Here is a 16,676-nt window from a genome sequence, read left to right as displayed (position 1 = left end):
AAAGAGCAGAGATCTGCTTTAGGAGGAAGCTTCTCCTCTGATGGCTAAGCAAGACACTGGTCATATTGGTCTTTCTGGGCAAAAGTATCAAATACATAAATAAGTAAATTCTGCAATGAATTCAGATCCCTTGGCTGTTCACAGTTTACATGTGTATGTTCACTTCCAAACAAGAGAGAGACAGAGAGAGAGAGAGAGAGAGAGAGAGAGAGAGAGAGAGAGAGAGAGAGAGAGGAGCTGCATTAAAATTCTTGACTCTCTCGTCTGAGTGAGTGACTAGAAGAAGATCAGGAAGGGAAGAGCTGTGCCTGTTCAGCCATCATCACTCTGCTCAGAGCCGACCTTGGATGCTGGGTTTGGACCTAACTCTCTGTTGCCTCCGACCCCTGTGAGTCTCACTATGTCTTGTTACCTCTTTAAATGTCATTTATTTCCTCTGAAAAATGGGACAAAACCACTTTCAAGGAGCTGCTAGAAGGACTAAGTTGGGGAATCTCTAGAGATTTAGCAGAGAGCCTGGAGCACGGCTGGTACCCTAGGGTGTGACCTGGTCTAATGGCATGCCACTGCTCTGAGGCAGATGAGTGGTTGAAGTACCATTCCCTGCTACTGGCCACAGCCAACTGTCCTTCTCCCTAAACCACTGTCATTCACCCACTTGCTTTCTTTCTCTATGCATTTATTTGCCTATTCTGAATATCTCATGTAAATTGAACTTCAGAAAAATCTTCATGCCCAGCATAATGTCAACCAAGGTTGTGTGGTTGCTTTTAAAAATTCTGAATGATAAGGTAAGAAATTATTTTCCAGCAAACTTGAGGCAGCAAAAAAGTCCTCCTCATTCTATTCCATATTAAACACCCCAAGTCAGTTCCCTTGTACTGTTTCTCCAGTAGGTCTTCCAGCTTCCCACTTTCCAGAAGATATGAAAAGATATGCACTTTCCACCCACCTGCACCACCAGATAGATCAAGGAGCCATGAATCAAAACAACAGACTTGGGGGTGGTACACAGCACATTCCATACCCAGCATTCTAGGCCTGTAGAACAGATGGGCTGATCTTCAGGGATGGGGCAGACACAGGAGAATGTGTGATACTCAACGTCACCTGCAGTGCCACAATGAACCCACCAGGAGAGGTCTCCATCTGTCCCGCTCATTATCTTTTTGTCCCTACTCAGTGCTTGCCACATGTTAGGCAAAACACCAAAACAGTGTTTATTGACCAAATAAAATGTTCAAGGGGCAGACAGGCTTTGACGACTCTTGTAGCACCCTGGGTTTTGGCCCCAAACCCTGCTAGACAGTGGGACACAGAAGCAAATCACTTTGTAAAATGCTAATAACCTCATTCACACACTTCCAACTTCGGAGAGCGCTGTTCATGGTTCACATGTGAGCAAATGAGTGAAGAATGTTGCTTCTGACAAATGTTTTGTGTGTGTTTTAGGGTCATTGGATGGTGAGAAGGTACCAAGTGTCATATCAGGTAAGAGCAGCATCTCCGTCATCAGTCCTGCCACGTGCAGCCTCGGATTGTGGAGCAGACAAGTCACTAGATTATATAAAGTCCTCTGGGGTCAATGAAGACAACCAGTGTCCCCATGAATACCTCAACTTTATAACACTGGTTCAGTTTTTCAGTGACTGTCCTTATAAATACCAAGGATCCTCTTGAAGTCTTTACAGAATGAAGAGGAGGGAAGCATTTAGGACTGAGGGTAGCTGGGTAGCTTTCTGTCAGCCTTCTGAACTTGGCTCAGGTTTCACTGAAAATCAAGCAGTTTGTGAGTCCAAGCAGTGGGTGAAGGTGAGACCAAGTTGTGGCTCCTTGCCAGATGCTAGCTGAGCCCTTTTATGATGTGTCTGTGCTTGACTTAGGAAAAGATCTTCAGTTCTCACCCTCCTTTCCGTATCATTCCAGCCCTACCTGCGGTTGACTCCGCACCTGCTAGTCGAAGAGCGTATGTGCCCAGGCTCAGCCTCCAAGGTAAGAGAGGATCTTCAGCTGGGGATCTCCAGAAGGAGCTCGAGCAGGAGCGAAGGGCAGCTGTGGGTTGCAGAAGCACGGGAGGACTCACCGTCCTCCACACCTGGCTGATTAGTTGATTCCCAGAGAGGTGGCACCTCTCACCTTTATAGTATTGCTCATCTAGGAAATGTTGTAAAGTTCAGAACACATGCAGACGTGCGCACGCATACACACACACACACACACACACACACACACACACACAAACACACAAAATCCAAACAGATCCCCCGACAAAAAACTTGTGTCATTACCTAGACATGATCAATGCCTATGTTTTATGTTGCTGGTTTCCATTTTCCCAGAAATGAATCAGTTAAAGGCAAAGCTTCCATCCCTCATCCCCATTGGCTAGCTTTCATAGTTCTAAAAGATGCTCTGCATGCTAATGAGAGAGAAAAGTAGTTAAAAATTATACATAGCTGTGAATTCTATGATCTACAGTAAGAACAGGCCTGGCAAGATGTGCCCTATTGGTGCAATCGTGGCACAAAGGCTATGGGATTAACCCACCACTTTCTGATTAGACTTAAAGCCCACCCCACAAAATGGAACTCATGCCTAGTACCGTTAATAGACAAAAATAAATAAATAAATAAACAAAAACATGTGACTGTATAGGTCATAGACTCTAAGAAAAAGTATTATTACTATAGTATCAATATTATTATTATTACATACTAATAAACTGCCCCTGAGTTGTTATCTTTATACTTCTTTGTTAATATATCTTTCGATCCTCACCAGAGAAGCTTCCTTTTATAGAAGGTAACAATACAGAAACCCACAACTAGTCAATGTGCATAGAATAAGAGACTGTGGAGTGCCCAGCTCCAAATGCAACAGCTCCATCCCCTCCTCCCAGCAAGGTTCACTGGTAATTGTAGAAGAGGGGATGCAATGATTGCAAGATCCAGAGGTAGTAAATAACAGCAGAACAGTACCTGTCTGACATGACAGTGCTATTGCAAACATGGGCTCAGCAGCTTTGAATGCTTATCCAAGACCTGCATAACATCAAGCCAGATACAATCCCAGTATGGATGTGGGAGGGGTTTGTGGAGTCCCACCTCTGTCTGCTTAGCTGCTGGTATCTGGTAGCTGTTGGGGGGTCAGAGGGCAGAATCAGTTTTCTTCAGCAATGTGGCATGAATTTACCCATGCTCCAGGGGATGAACCTACGACCATATACACACACAACACTAAGTGAACTCAGTGGGCTAAAAATATAAATAAATTAATAAATGAAGACGGCGTATAAAGTTGAGAGGGAAAAGTGGTGGGGATATATGGAAAAAATTGGCGGGGAAAGGAAGGGGGTGATTTGATCAAAACACATTATATGCATGTATGAAACTTTCAAACAAGTGAAGATGAAGACTTCAGGGCTATCACTGGAGCTCTGTGGTGGCTATCAAGTTTGAGGCCCTGGATTCCACCCCTAGCACACCACAAAAGTAACAGTGTTTTAAAGTAAAAATAGACTACAGCTGACCTGAGCTCTTGGGAGCTCACTGACTCTGGATCAACAGCTAGGAAGCCTGCATGGGACCCACCTAGGTCCTCTGCATGTGTGTGACAGTTGTGTAGCTTGGTCTGTTTGTGGGGCTCCTAGCAGTGGTATCAGGACCTGTCCCCTAGCACTTCAGCTGGCTTTTAGCAATCTATTCCCCATGATGGGATGCCTCTCCAAGCCTTGAAGCAGGGGGAGGAGCTTGGTCCTGCCTGGACTTAATGTGACTCCCATGGGAGGCTGCTCCTTTCTGAATGGAGACTGGGATGGAGGAAGAGTGGAGGGGGGGGTAGCTAAGAGGTGGGGGAGGGGATGGGAGGAGAGGAGGGAGGGGAAACTGTGGTCAGTATGTAAAATAAAGGAAAAACCTTAATAAAAAGAAAAGACCAAAAATAAATTAATATGAAGCTCCTACTACCCACCGCAGTCTCCCCTTTCCTTCTTCAGATACAAACACTCTTCTGAACTTTACAAATTCCCTCCTTTCATTTTTATCATTCAGATGAATTATATGATTTCTGTCTATGTTATTTTGAGATCTAATACAAATTACATTGGTTTTTATATATCATGCCATACTGTGTTTTAAAAGCCAGTTGCTCTTTTAGACAAATTAATGAGGAGAGAGAGAGAGAGAGAGAGAGAGAGAGAGAGAGAGAGAGAGAGAGAGAGAACTACTACTATTAACTGTTACTTGGGGGAATATTCTGCACAGTGAAATCAATTTCCCCAAATTTCCATGTTGCTGACATCAGTGTGAAGTACCACTGTGCTAGGAATACCTGCTCCGTCACCTAACTGATCAGCTCAGTGATTAACAATGAACACATCATATGATATTATTTTTATTATATATCTTTTGCTGATATGCCCTTATACGCCTGAAGTGTTGAAGGACTGACTCTGGCTAGTAATCCAGGCAACTAGGCAGGTTTTACAGGAAAATTATTTTCTATCTATAGAAGACTGTCCTGGGCTGGGGCTGGTGAGTGGCTCTGAAGGATGCCTTGCGTGGGTGAGGTTTCCCACTAGGGGACCTGGGAGGATCATTGTGTGATAATAGCTGGGACCTGCTAGACACACAGGGCATGTATAGGCAGATCATGTATGGTCCAACAGTATCTGCTCCCCTCAGCGCCCACTTGAGTCAGGGAATTGGAAAGAGCCTCTGGACAAACAAAGTGTGTTAAATTGTCACAGATAGCCATCTAGTCCCGTGTGCCATGCAGCTGATTCACACACTGATGGGTGAGGAGTGCTCCAGAGCTCTGCTAAGGGGGTCATTTGCATTCTAAGAGCTCTGTAGGCTGAATAGGTCAGTGCCTCCATTCTGGGAGAGCAGATATCTTCTCTGGGTACTCTACAGGCCTGCTAACAGAAGCAGAACACACCCACACCCCCCACACACACATCTTCTACATTGACTTCTGTCTCTTTGGTTTATTCTGTGTAATGGGTGTGGTATGAAAAACGAGCCTGCTGAACCAGCCTTCAGAGACTGGTTTGAATTATCTACCATCACTTTATTTATTTATTTTTATTTGAATTAGAAACAAGATTGTTTTACATGTCAATCCCAGTTCCCACTCCCTCCCCTCCTCCCCTACCACCCCCACAACTAACACCCTACCTATCACATATCCTTTCTGCTCCCCAGGGAGGGTAGGCCTTCCATAGGGGGTCATCAGAGTCTATCATATCCTTTGGGATAGGGCCTAGGCCCACCCCCCTGTGTCTTGGCTCAGGGAATATCCCTGTATGTGGATTGGGCTCCTAAAGTCCACACCTATGCTAGGGATAAGTACTGAAGAGGAGATCCTGTAGATTTCCGAGGTCTCCTGACTGAAACCCATGTTCCTGGCATCTGGATCAGTCCCGTGCTGGTATCCCAGCTATCAGTATGGGGAGCAAGAGTTCCACAATGTTCAGGTCAGCTGTTTCTGTGGGTTTCACCAGCCTGGTCTGGACCCCTTTGCCCATCATTCGTTCTCTGCAACTGGATTCCAATTCAGTTCAGTGATTAGTTGTGGGTGTCTGCTTCTACTTCCACCAGCTGCTGGATGAAGGCTATAGGACGGCATATAAGACAGTCATCAATCTCATTATTGGGGGAGAGCATTTTAGGTAGCCTCTCCTCTATTGCTTAGATTGTTAGTTGGTTTCATCTTTGTAGATCTTCAGACCTTTTCCTAGTGCCTGATTTTCCTGTAAATCTAAAATGTCTCCCTTCATTATGGTATCTCCTTTCTTGTTTTCTTCTATTCTTCCCTCGCCTCAAACTTTCTGCTCCCTCATGTCCTCCTCACCCCTCCTCTTTCCCCTTCTCATTCTCCTAGCTCCCTCCCCCCACCTTCCTTGCTCCCAATTTGCTCAGGAGATGTTGACCCTTTCCCCTTCTCCAGGGGACCATGTATGTCTCTCTTAGGGTCCTCCTTGTTTTACTAGCTTCTCTGGCAGTGTGGATTGTAGGCTGGTATTCCTCTACTCTATATCTAAAATCCACATATGAGTGAGTACATACCATGTTTGTCTTTTTGTGATTGGGTTACCTCACTCAGAATGGTTTCTTCTAGTTCCATCCATTTTCCTGCAAATTTCAAGATTCCATTATTTTTTTTTTCTGCTGAGTAGTACTCCATTGTGTAAATGAACCACATTTTCTCTATCCATTCTTCAGTTGAGGGGCATCTAGGCTGCTTCCAGTTTCTGGCTATTACAGATAGTGCTGCTATGAACATCGTTGAACAGATGCCCTTGCTGTATGAATGTGCTTCTTTTGGGTATATGCCTAAGAGTGGAATTGCTGGATTTTGTGGTAGACTGATTCCCATTTTCTTGAGGAGTCGCCATACTGATTTCCAAAGTGGCTGTACAAGTTGGCACTCCCACCCACAGTGGAGGAGTGATCCCCTTTCTCCAATCTTCTCCAGCATAAACTATCATTGTCTTCCATCACTTTAAAGCCTACAGAGGTGCTGCTTAAATCTCAGCACTCTGTAACAGATGGGTGAAAAGCACGGTGCTCAGTATGGGGTGTGTTCTCTCCAATCCCCCTCTGTCCTGGAGCCTCTCTTCTGGGGAGATTCCCTGGGCTGAACCTGGACACCTTTGGGGGTGCAGTTTGGTAGTGTGCTCCACAGAAGAACAGTACTGATAAAGTGAAAGTGAAGGATGAGAGAGCGTTGCCTCCGATGTTATAAGAGTGGAGCCTTCTTTGATCTGATTATAATCCCCAAGTAGCTACAGACAAGATGACTGTTCTGTGGCCACTGAAGGACAGAAAGCAATAGCCCTGACCTTAAAGATATACTCTGCTGTGACTGAACAACAGGGATCTCAAAGTGCTTAATTGAAATTTTTATTAGTGTGTGTGTGTGTGTGTGTGTGTGTGTGTGTGTGTGTGTGTGTGTGTGTGTGATTTTAGAGTAACTCAACCACTCAAATATTATGAGGCCTTTTTAAAATTTTTATTTTATGTGCATTGGTGTTTTGCCATGGGTGTCCAGTGCCCTGGAACTGGAATTTCAGACAGTTGTGAGTTGCCATGTGTGTGCTGGGAATTGAACCGGGTTCTCTAGAAGAGCAGCCAGTGTTCTTAACCACTGAGCCATCTCTCCAGCCCTTATGAGGCCTTTTTAAAAACCCGCTCCCACCCTTTTATCATAGAGCAGTGCCTTTCAAACTTGTGGCACATCAGAATCACATGGAGGGCCTCTTAAAACATGGGTTACTGGGTCCTACCCTCAGCATTTTCAGTAGGTCTAGGGTACAGTGTAATGATTTGTGGCCTTGGTTACTGTTCTATTGCTATAAAGAGACAGCATGACCAAGGCAACTCTTTAATTGGGGACCTGCTTACAGTTTCAGAGGGTCAGTCCAAGATCTTCATAGTGGGAAACAGACAGACATGGTGCTGGAAAAGTAGCTGAGAGCTTTACATCCTGATCCAGAAGGAAGAGACAGGGAGAGGGAGGGAGGGAAAGAGAGAGGGAGATAGAGGAAAAGGGAGAGAGAGAGAGAGAGAGAGAGAGAGAGAGAGAGAGAGAGAGAGAGAGAGAGAGAGAGAGACTGGGCCTGGCACAAATTTTAAACGTCAAAGCCCACTCCCAGTGACACACTTCCTCCAGCAAGGTCAAACCTGCTCCAATAAGGTCACACCTCCTAATTCTCAAACAGTTTCTAATTCCCTGGTGACTAAGCATTCAAGTATATGAGCATATTGGAACCATTCTCATTCAGAGAACCACAATTTGCCTACCTGGCAAGTCTAGGATGTTTATGATGCTGCTCTGGGGGCCGTCCTTTGAAAACTGCTGTCTTAAAATATAATTAAAAAGAAATATTTTTTATCCTTACAAACAGAAACAGAAATATCACCCTCTTCATTGTCATCTTCATCATTATTATCATCAAAGTTATCATCTCCATCATCACCTTCATCATTGCCATCATCAAAAATGAGTCACGCTAGTAAGTCAAATTATGTGATTGACTTCCTTCCCTCTCTCATTGTATATGTTTATGGCTATGCATATGGAGTGCTTAGCTGACAGCTAGTGGTTGAATACTTTCTTGTTGCAGTGATGAAGTGATTGAGAGAACAAGCTAAGGGAGGAAGGCTTTATTTCACTCAAAGTTTCAGAAGTGGATGGGCTCCCTTGCTTTAGGACCTGCAGTAAGGGGCAGGACATCATGCTGGAAGAATGTAGCAGAGCAGGGCTGCTCACCTCATGGTGGTCAGGAAGCAGAAAGACAGACAGTACAGATCCAGGAACATGGATACCCTTCAGTGAAACACTCCCAATGATTTAACTCCTTCAACCAGGTTCTATCTCCTAGTTGTCCACTTAGCTCTGAATTCATCAATAGATTTACCCACCAAGAAGTTAAACTGGTCATGGAAGGACCACTTCTCAAAAGTGCATTAGCCAAGCAACTAGGTTTTAACAAATGAGCCTTTGAGCAGACATTTCTTTGCTTTCAAATCATAGCATTGCAGATTCAAATGGAACCCAGAGTTCCATTCAGGGCTTCCTTTTTGTGTCACAGCCACTGTTCAGATCCAAGCCTTCGCTGCCTCTTCTATTCTGAATGACAGCAGACTTCTACCTGCCTTTGGTGTCCATGTCCCCTGCATTCTAGCTCTATATTTACATGAAGTCAGTTACCTTTCATTATGAGTTAGCTTTATTGAAGTATAATCTACCTATAGCAAAATTTACCATATGCATCAATGAGTTTTAATAGTTACAGATATATAAACTATCACTACCTTTAAGATATATGACATTTGTGGCAGGAGAGATGGCTCAGGGTTTAAGAGTGATTGCTGCTCTTGTGGAAGACACAAGATAAAACATAGAATTTTGTACTAGGATTCTATTTGTTTTCTTTTTGTGGCAGGTTCTCACTGCACAGCCTAGAACTCTATATACAACAGGCTGGTTTCAACAGGCTGATAAATGTTGCTGTAGATAGATTATACCTCAATAAAGATCTGCCTGTTTCTCCCTCCTGGGTACCAGGATTAAGAGCATGCATTATCACACCCAGCTGGACTGGGATTCTTGTATAATATTTGATGAGTCATTCATTTGGTGTCTATTCTTTTTTATTGGTACTATTGATACTTTATTATTCTAATTCATGCTTTCTTATTTCTAAGTCCTATTTCATTGTATGGACATGCCAAATTTATCCACTCATACTTTAAGGATGTTGAGTTTGTTATTGATTTTCATTGGTATGAATGAAGCCACCATAAACATTCAAGAATTTGCAAACCATTCTCCAGCATGGCTTCCACCTTTTTGAGTTCCTATCAGGAATGTATGAGAGTTACAGTTGTTCTGAATCCTTGTCAACAGGTTGTACTGTCTATATTTTAAGTTTAGCCTTTGTGGCATTTCCACAGTACACTCTATGCAGACTCAGAGGTGGTGGCTCTTGTTTCTGCTCCTACTTCAGAGTCTGGGGTTGCAGCATAATCATCACACACTCCTGGCATGGTCCAATTATCATCACACACACCCCTGGTGTGGTCCAATTATTGCATTGTTTGTGTTAGGTAAACTTCCCCTTCTAAAACTCGTTTTCTGGGATCACAGTACGTCTCCTGGGATAGGAGAGTAAAATACATGCTAATTACAGTCAGAGATGTATCCATGGCAGGACTGGAGATTATCTAAGCAGAGAATGGGATATTCAGGCAATGGGATGCTTATTTCATCAAATGAGTTCTATCAAGAACTCCCTATTGTTCTGTTCTATGAGAGCTGTTTAGGAAATATCAATTGTCTTCAAATAATTTATGAACTCTAATCTAGTCATGAAAGACAGGCATTGTCTGCAGTGGTGTGAGGCTAAGATTTTCCCCAGATGTCAATGCTGTTTCATCTTTTCAGAAGTATTTAGCATCTATTTCATAAGTTATTGCGATCACAATGTAAACATTGCTATAGACCTTAATGTTGATTTTCTTTACTCACAAGGTGCTGACAGTTCGCCAGACTCCACTCCAGAAGAAGAGCCTGAGTCACACAGCCTATCAGGTTGGCTGTTTTTCTTCCTCCTGAGAATGTCCCTTTCATAAGTGAGAGAGAAAGACCTTTGTGCTGTGTTGTGTTCTAGTTTCTTTTCTGTTGCTGCGATAAAACACTCAGACCAAAAGCAGCTTAGGGGAAAACGGGAATTTATTTCCATTTATAGGTGATGGTCTATCACTGGGGAAAGTCAGGGCAGGATACCAAGATGGATCCTGATGCAAAAATCAAGGCAGTTTACTGCCTTGATCAGGTTCATGCTTAGGTTGCTTTCTTATATAGCCCAAGGCCACCTCCTCAGGGAATGGTTCCTCCCACCTTTATGTCTTCAGCATTCTCTCCTTTGATTTCACCTATAATCAATTTCTCCCCTCCCTAAACACATCAATCTACGCACTAGCCTCCTAACTTCCTGATTTCCATGTGAATTCCAGGATAAACTCATAAAATACATGATTTGAAGCTAGCATTTGCATGTGAGTGAGAACACACAATATTTGTCTTTTGGGGGCCTTGGTGACCTCATCCAAGGGTAATTTTCCCATTCCATCTATTTACTTGCAGTGGTCATGATGTCCCTGTAGCAGACTCATAACCAATTATGTAAATGTGGTATATATTCATTATGCATCCATCAATCAATGCATAACTAGGTTGATTCCATTCCATAGCTATTGTGAATAAAGTGGCAATGATCATGGATGTGCACGTGTCTCTGTAGCAAGATATATAAAGTTCTCCAAAGAAGGAATACATGCGACCGGGAAATACTTCAAAAAGTATGCAGCATCCTTAGCTACCAGGGAAATGCCAATTAAAGCTACTTCAGGATTCCACCTCATCCCAGTCAGAATGGCCATCATCAGGGACACAAATGACAACAAATTCTGGCATGCATGTGGCAAAAGGGGACCCCTTATACACTGTTTGTGAGAGTGTAAACTAGTACAAATACTTTGGAAATCACATTGGTTATTTCAAAAAATAAAAAGAAAGAAAAAAGAAAGAATTACCATATGACCCAACTATATATCACTTCTATTTTTACTTTTTTTTAAAGATGAGGTCTAACTCTGTAACCCAGACTGGCCCTAAACTCATGGTAAGACCTCACCTGCCTTAGCCTCCCAAGCACTGAGATTACAGGTGTGCACCCTCAGGCCAGGCTGTCAGTCCCTACCCTAAGAAACTTCTCTATTGACTTGTCTTTCTGTATGACTTATGGCTAGCCACAGGGGGAAGTTTCTGCCCCTATATCATACAACTCTCTTTCTGATTCCAAATATCCAAATAGAATCTGACCCAGTGCAGCTATACACTATTTATTCTCAAGTCAGTGTGGACTCCTCTTGCCACCCTAACCAGGCAGACTCCATTCCAGGATATGTGTCCTTGATCCAGGTCTCCTTTGGCTAGTCATAGAGCAGATTATCTAAAATGGAATATGGATGAAGAAATGTTTAGGTTACCTATTACCACGTAAAACCACCCCCAAAAGACAGAGGTATGAAATAACCCTTCCCTTTAAAAAATATTGCTATGAGTTTACAAGTTAGCTGGGCAGTTATGCTGTTCTAGGTCAGGCTTTCTGACTGTGGCTTCAAGCAAGTGGCTCACTGGGAAGTCAGCTGAAGATGCCTATCCTAGGATCGGCTCCCTTGTATGCCTGAAAGCAATATAGGTGTCACCTGAAGTGAGTGAAATTACTAGCTACATGTCCCTCATCACCCAGCACGCTCGCCTGTGTTCATTCACATGATGCTCCAGGGTGCCCAGGGAGTAAGCTACATCTGCATGTTCCCACAGTCAAGAGGAACCAAAGGGTCCAAGCACAATGCCAGTAGGGGAGGAAGCATCTCACTGGGAGCATCTCATTGCACATTGTGTCACAGTGCACAGAGATGGAAAGAGAATAATGGCTATTTCTGCAAATGATTCATCACAGTGAAGCTGTCTTAAAACAGGATGTAGCTAAGGAAAATACCATAAGTTCTATGGAATTGACACTGTGGGGCAATGGCATAGGCTGTTTTGGGTAGTCAAGGAAGATAAGAACAGAGACTAGGTTGTAGACAATAGCCATCAGTGGGCTGAGAAGGCCACTATCACCTCCCTGACTCCTTTTTCTTCCCAGGAGGCTGGATCCCCGTGCGGCTGGCAGGCAACCATGGGAGATGTGCGGGCCGTGTAGAACTCTTCTACCAGGGAGTCTGGGGGACTGTGTGTGATGATCTCTGGGACCTCCCAGAAGCAAACATCATCTGCAGACAGCTGGGCTGTGGCTGGGCTGTTTCAGCTCTGAGTGAAGCTCACTTTGGGGAAGGTTCTGGGAAGATTATCCTTGACAATGTGCATTGCAAGGGACACGAGGAGCACCTGGAGGAGTGCTCCCACATTGGCTGGTTCTCCCACAACTGTGATCACAGTGAAGATGCTGGTGTCATTTGTTCAGGTAAAGTTCATTGCCTTTTAGAGCCTAGTCTCAGCCATTCCAAGAGAACACCCTCCATTCCTATTTTAGTCACTGTTTTCTCTGCTGTAGCAAATACTAACAAAAGGAGAAGGAAGAAAAGGTATGTTTTGACTCACAATTTGGGGACAGCCTACCATTGTGGTGGAAGTGTGACTGAGCTTGTCCCTTTGCACTTGCTGTCACAAAGCAGACTGGGGGTGCTTTAAACTTTTATCCCTTTTATTCAGCCTGGGACCCCTCATCCATCAGATTACAGTTTTCCCTCTCAGTTTCCTTTCTGGAAGCACCCTTGCACACATGCCCAGAGGTGGCTCCTAAGTGGTTCCAAATCTAGTTAAGTTGACAATGATGATGCGCTTGTTATCCCATGACGTGTAAAAATAACCACTGAATATGTGCCAGTATGCCACTCACTCACAGCAGGTTTTTTTCATGTCTCACTTTTGTAGATGCTGAATACGTAGTGAGGACACAACCAGGTAGGGAAGATGATGTTTATCTGTGTGGTTCACTGGAGGCTTGGGGAAGAGGTTCTGTTGGAAACTGGGTTTGTCTTATTCTCCAAGGCAGTGGAGTAGCAGAGAGACAGGCCATGCAATCACCTGTTGTCCAAGAGGAGAGCAGACAATGCCTTCAAGGTCATCTGCCCTGGCCCCACTACCCTTCACCTCCTCTACTGTGCATCATGTAGATACATGCATTGATTCCTCAGACTTCTGTAGAACACTTTGTTCAGTCAGTTTTGAGGTGTGCATAGATATGCCTATGACTAGATAGGACATGGTTGAAATGTGAGGTGTGGCCAATATACTTCCTTTCAAGTGGGGAATGACTAGAGACAAATACTATCCCAGTGAGGTGATTCCCATGTCCATTCTATGTCTCTGCCTTGTTCCTGGTATAGTCCTGGCCCCAGAAAACTTCCATCACTGTTAGTGTTCCTTCATTCTCCCTGGAGTGTCCAATGCTCAGTGTCCCTACTACTCACCAGACCTGAGGTCTCTTGCTGCCATGTGCTCAGATAATTCTCAGTCAGAGAGTGAATTATGAATAAAACTAGGTATCCTAAGGTCTGGAAAAGTTTCCTTTACTTCCTCCACCATCTGTCAATCACACCAGGTGGGAATGAATTGATCCAGAAGGATAATCTTCGATGGATGATAATGAGCTGAGAGTTGCTGGGGGTGGGGGCGTGTTGGGAGCCTGGAGGAGCCCCTGCATCTTTAAACCCTCACTCAGTATCTCATAGCAACATGAAGTCAAAGGAAAGCTGATGTGTATGCTGTATGTGTGTGCTCGTGTGCCTATATGCAAGCACGTGTGTGTGTGTGTGTGTGTGTGTGTGTGTGTGTGTGTGTGTGTGTGTGTGTGCGCGCGCGCGCACAAGTTTGTTCTGGTGTATGTGGGTACACATGCACATATGTGTGTGTGTGTGTGTGTGTGTGTGTGTGTGAGAGAGAGAGAGAGAGAGAGAGAGAGAGAGAGAGAGAGAGAGAGAGAGAGGAGTCAAGGAACTGTCTATCTTAGTTTTTGAGACAAAGGCCCTCATTGGCCAGGAGCTCACTCATTAGGTGAGGCTGGCTGATCAGTGAGCAAACCCACCTGTGTCTGCTTCCTTGGCACTAGAATTGCAAGTGTGTGTCACTAAGCCCAGATTTTGTACATGGGCTCTGGAGACTGAACTCAGGGTCCTGGGCATGCAAGGCAAGTGCTTTACCACATGAGCCAGCACTCTGGCCCCTGAAGTGCTGTGTCTTCTCATTTCTACATCCTAAGCATACAATCCTCAACCTCTTGGGTTACTGAGGCTTTAGGAGTTAGATTTTCATGTCTTTGGTTTTTACTTTGAACCCTAAATTTCAAAATAGTAATTTTGAAATTACTGTATTTTTATGTGTGACAAGAGATTCATCCATTGAAGTCTAAGAGGGATCTTGTCAGCTCTTCAGCTATGCTTGAGTATTGTACCACACGGCCCTTCAGTGCTCAGGTGTCTCCTCTAGAGGAGTCCTGGAGGGCTGAGGCACTGTTTGCCATGAGTTCCTCATGATTCGCAAATACAGACAATTGTGCAGACCTGTGTCAGCTGTTGGTCCACATGTTCTTTTTGTGTTTAGCAGATCTCCCATTGCCTGCAGTGGAAGGAAGAGTGGCTCCAGGTAAGAACTCAATGTCCTCTTTCTTAGTGCTCAAGCCTTGAAGGGATTCTTCAAGGAAACTGTGCCAGAATGCTACTGCCTAGTCTATCACCCCACAGAAATTGTACCACATGAAAAGTCCCCAAAGAAAGAGCAGGCTACTTAGGGAGGTGATTTTTATTCCCAGTTAGTCAAAGGAGTTCCAAACAAAGAGAGGTGGCAGTTTTTGTGTTCCCCCAGCCAGAGCACCATGATGCCATTCATGTAATGATGTGTGCAATCTGTACCACAGCCATCACTTCAGAAGGGCCCACTATGAAGAGTCCTTGCCTTCTCTGCTCTTGCCTATCCCCACACCCTCTTCTCCACACTCTCTTTTTCATATGCTCTTTTTCTAGTTTTGACGATGCTCCTGGGTTCTCAAACCTACAATAGGCATTGCATAGACTTAGCACCATTTGATGGTAAATAGCTAAAATGATGATGATGATGCCTGAAGTGCCTGGCTGGTCAGAGTCAGTCCCCACAGAGCCACATAATGTGATTGGATAACCGGTTGTTTACACTGCCATTGAACTAAGTGTTGGAACAGACACACAGACAATCCAGTGAAAAGCATAGATGGGTGGACAGTGGACATAAAATGCTATCATTAACAGAAGAGTAGATGATTGACACCGTTTTTATCTATCTAATAGTATATGTTTAATAGCATCATTTTAAGAAATAATGGTTGGTGGTGGGCCAGGCACTATCATCATCACATATGTAGACACCCCACACAAGTTCAGACTTGGTTTTTTGTTTGTTTGTTTGTTTGTTTTGGTTTTTTGAGACAGTGTTTCTCTGTGTAGCTCTGTAGACCAGGCTAGCCTTGAACTCACAGAGATCTGCCTGCCTCTGCCTCCTGAGTGCTGGGGTTAAAGGTGTGTGCCACAACTACCCAACTCCACAGGTTCAGTCTTAACTGGAAAAATCGGAGCAGTACTCTGCTCATTAGTTCTGTGAGATCATGAGAGATACATGGGAAGACATGGCTAACAAAAGAAATGGAACCCACAACTAAGGGATAATGACAGAGAAAGGTATGCTCAATGTGTGTCTTCCCAGCAGGAAACTAGAAGTCTCAATAGACATGAGAAATGTTTCAAACTTCAGACAGATGTGTGCCAATAGCTTAAGCATGGAAAATATTTTAGACCAGTTTATAACTGTAATAATCCTAAGACACACCCACAAAGTGCTGAGCAGTAAAATCTCTTTTTGTGAAAAGTGTAAATTATAAAATTAGTAAACTGAACAATGGATGCTAAAGGTTTAAAGCACCCTCTTCTTAGAATTTCATACAATGATATGGCATATCTGCATCATATCCACACCACCCTCACCTTCTAACTCCTCAGCTGATAGCCAAATCCCCCTCCCAGTTTATGTCATGTGCTATCTATCTATCTATCTATCTATCTATCTATCTATCTATCTATCCATCAACTACCCATATATATATATATATATATATATATATATATATATATATATATATATATATATATATGATTCTAGTTAGTGTTCCCTATTTGTACAAGGCTTTAGGGCTGATCACTTGAGAAGAGCAACCTATCAGAGGCCTCATTGGTAAATAAAACTGATCCTCCCTCCCTCTGGAGCCATTGACTGCCTGCCAGTCTTCAGCAAGGGTGGGGCCTTGTGAACCTTTCTTCCTCCCTCATTGGCATGTTGACTGGTGTGGTCTCACGAAGTTGTTGTCATACCTCTTTCTTCTTTTAGAAAGATATCGTTGTGGTGGTGTTGTTACCAAGGCACCTGGAAAAATTAAGAACCCCCCAATGAATGAAATGCATGACAACATAACCTGTGTGTGGGAAATCAGGGCAAATTCCTCTGACCGTGTAAGGCTGGCATTCCCATCTCTTGAGTAAGTGGCCCATACTATGTAAGTATATTGTGCACTTGTA

General features: G+C 43.8%; 1 protein-coding gene across 1 annotated transcript in view; it reads left to right on the top strand.

Annotated features, from left to right (window-relative positions):
• Positions 1-16,676, top strand: part of LOC100766665 (putative DMBT1-like protein) — a 124,742-nt gene that overhangs the window by 25,794 nt on the left and 82,272 nt on the right. The window contains exons 6-11 of the mRNA XM_035441609.1: positions 1,927-1,992; positions 10,039-10,098; positions 12,224-12,541; positions 14,062-14,088; positions 14,680-14,721; positions 16,489-16,636. Of these exons, the coding sequence (XP_035297500.1) occupies positions 1,927-1,992; positions 10,039-10,098; positions 12,224-12,541; positions 14,062-14,088; positions 14,680-14,721; positions 16,489-16,636 (661 nt within the window). The remainder of the gene's footprint in view (positions 1-1,926; positions 1,993-10,038; positions 10,099-12,223; positions 12,542-14,061; positions 14,089-14,679; positions 14,722-16,488; positions 16,637-16,676) is intronic.

This window comes from Cricetulus griseus, chromosome 3, assembly GCF_003668045.3.
Source record: "Cricetulus griseus strain 17A/GY chromosome 3, alternate assembly CriGri-PICRH-1.0, whole genome shotgun sequence".
In the NCBI taxonomy this organism is placed as follows: Eukaryota; Metazoa; Chordata; class Mammalia; order Rodentia; family Cricetidae; genus Cricetulus; species Cricetulus griseus.
The sequence above is the reverse complement of the archived record's forward strand: the minus strand, read 5'-3'. Positions and strand labels throughout refer to the sequence as shown.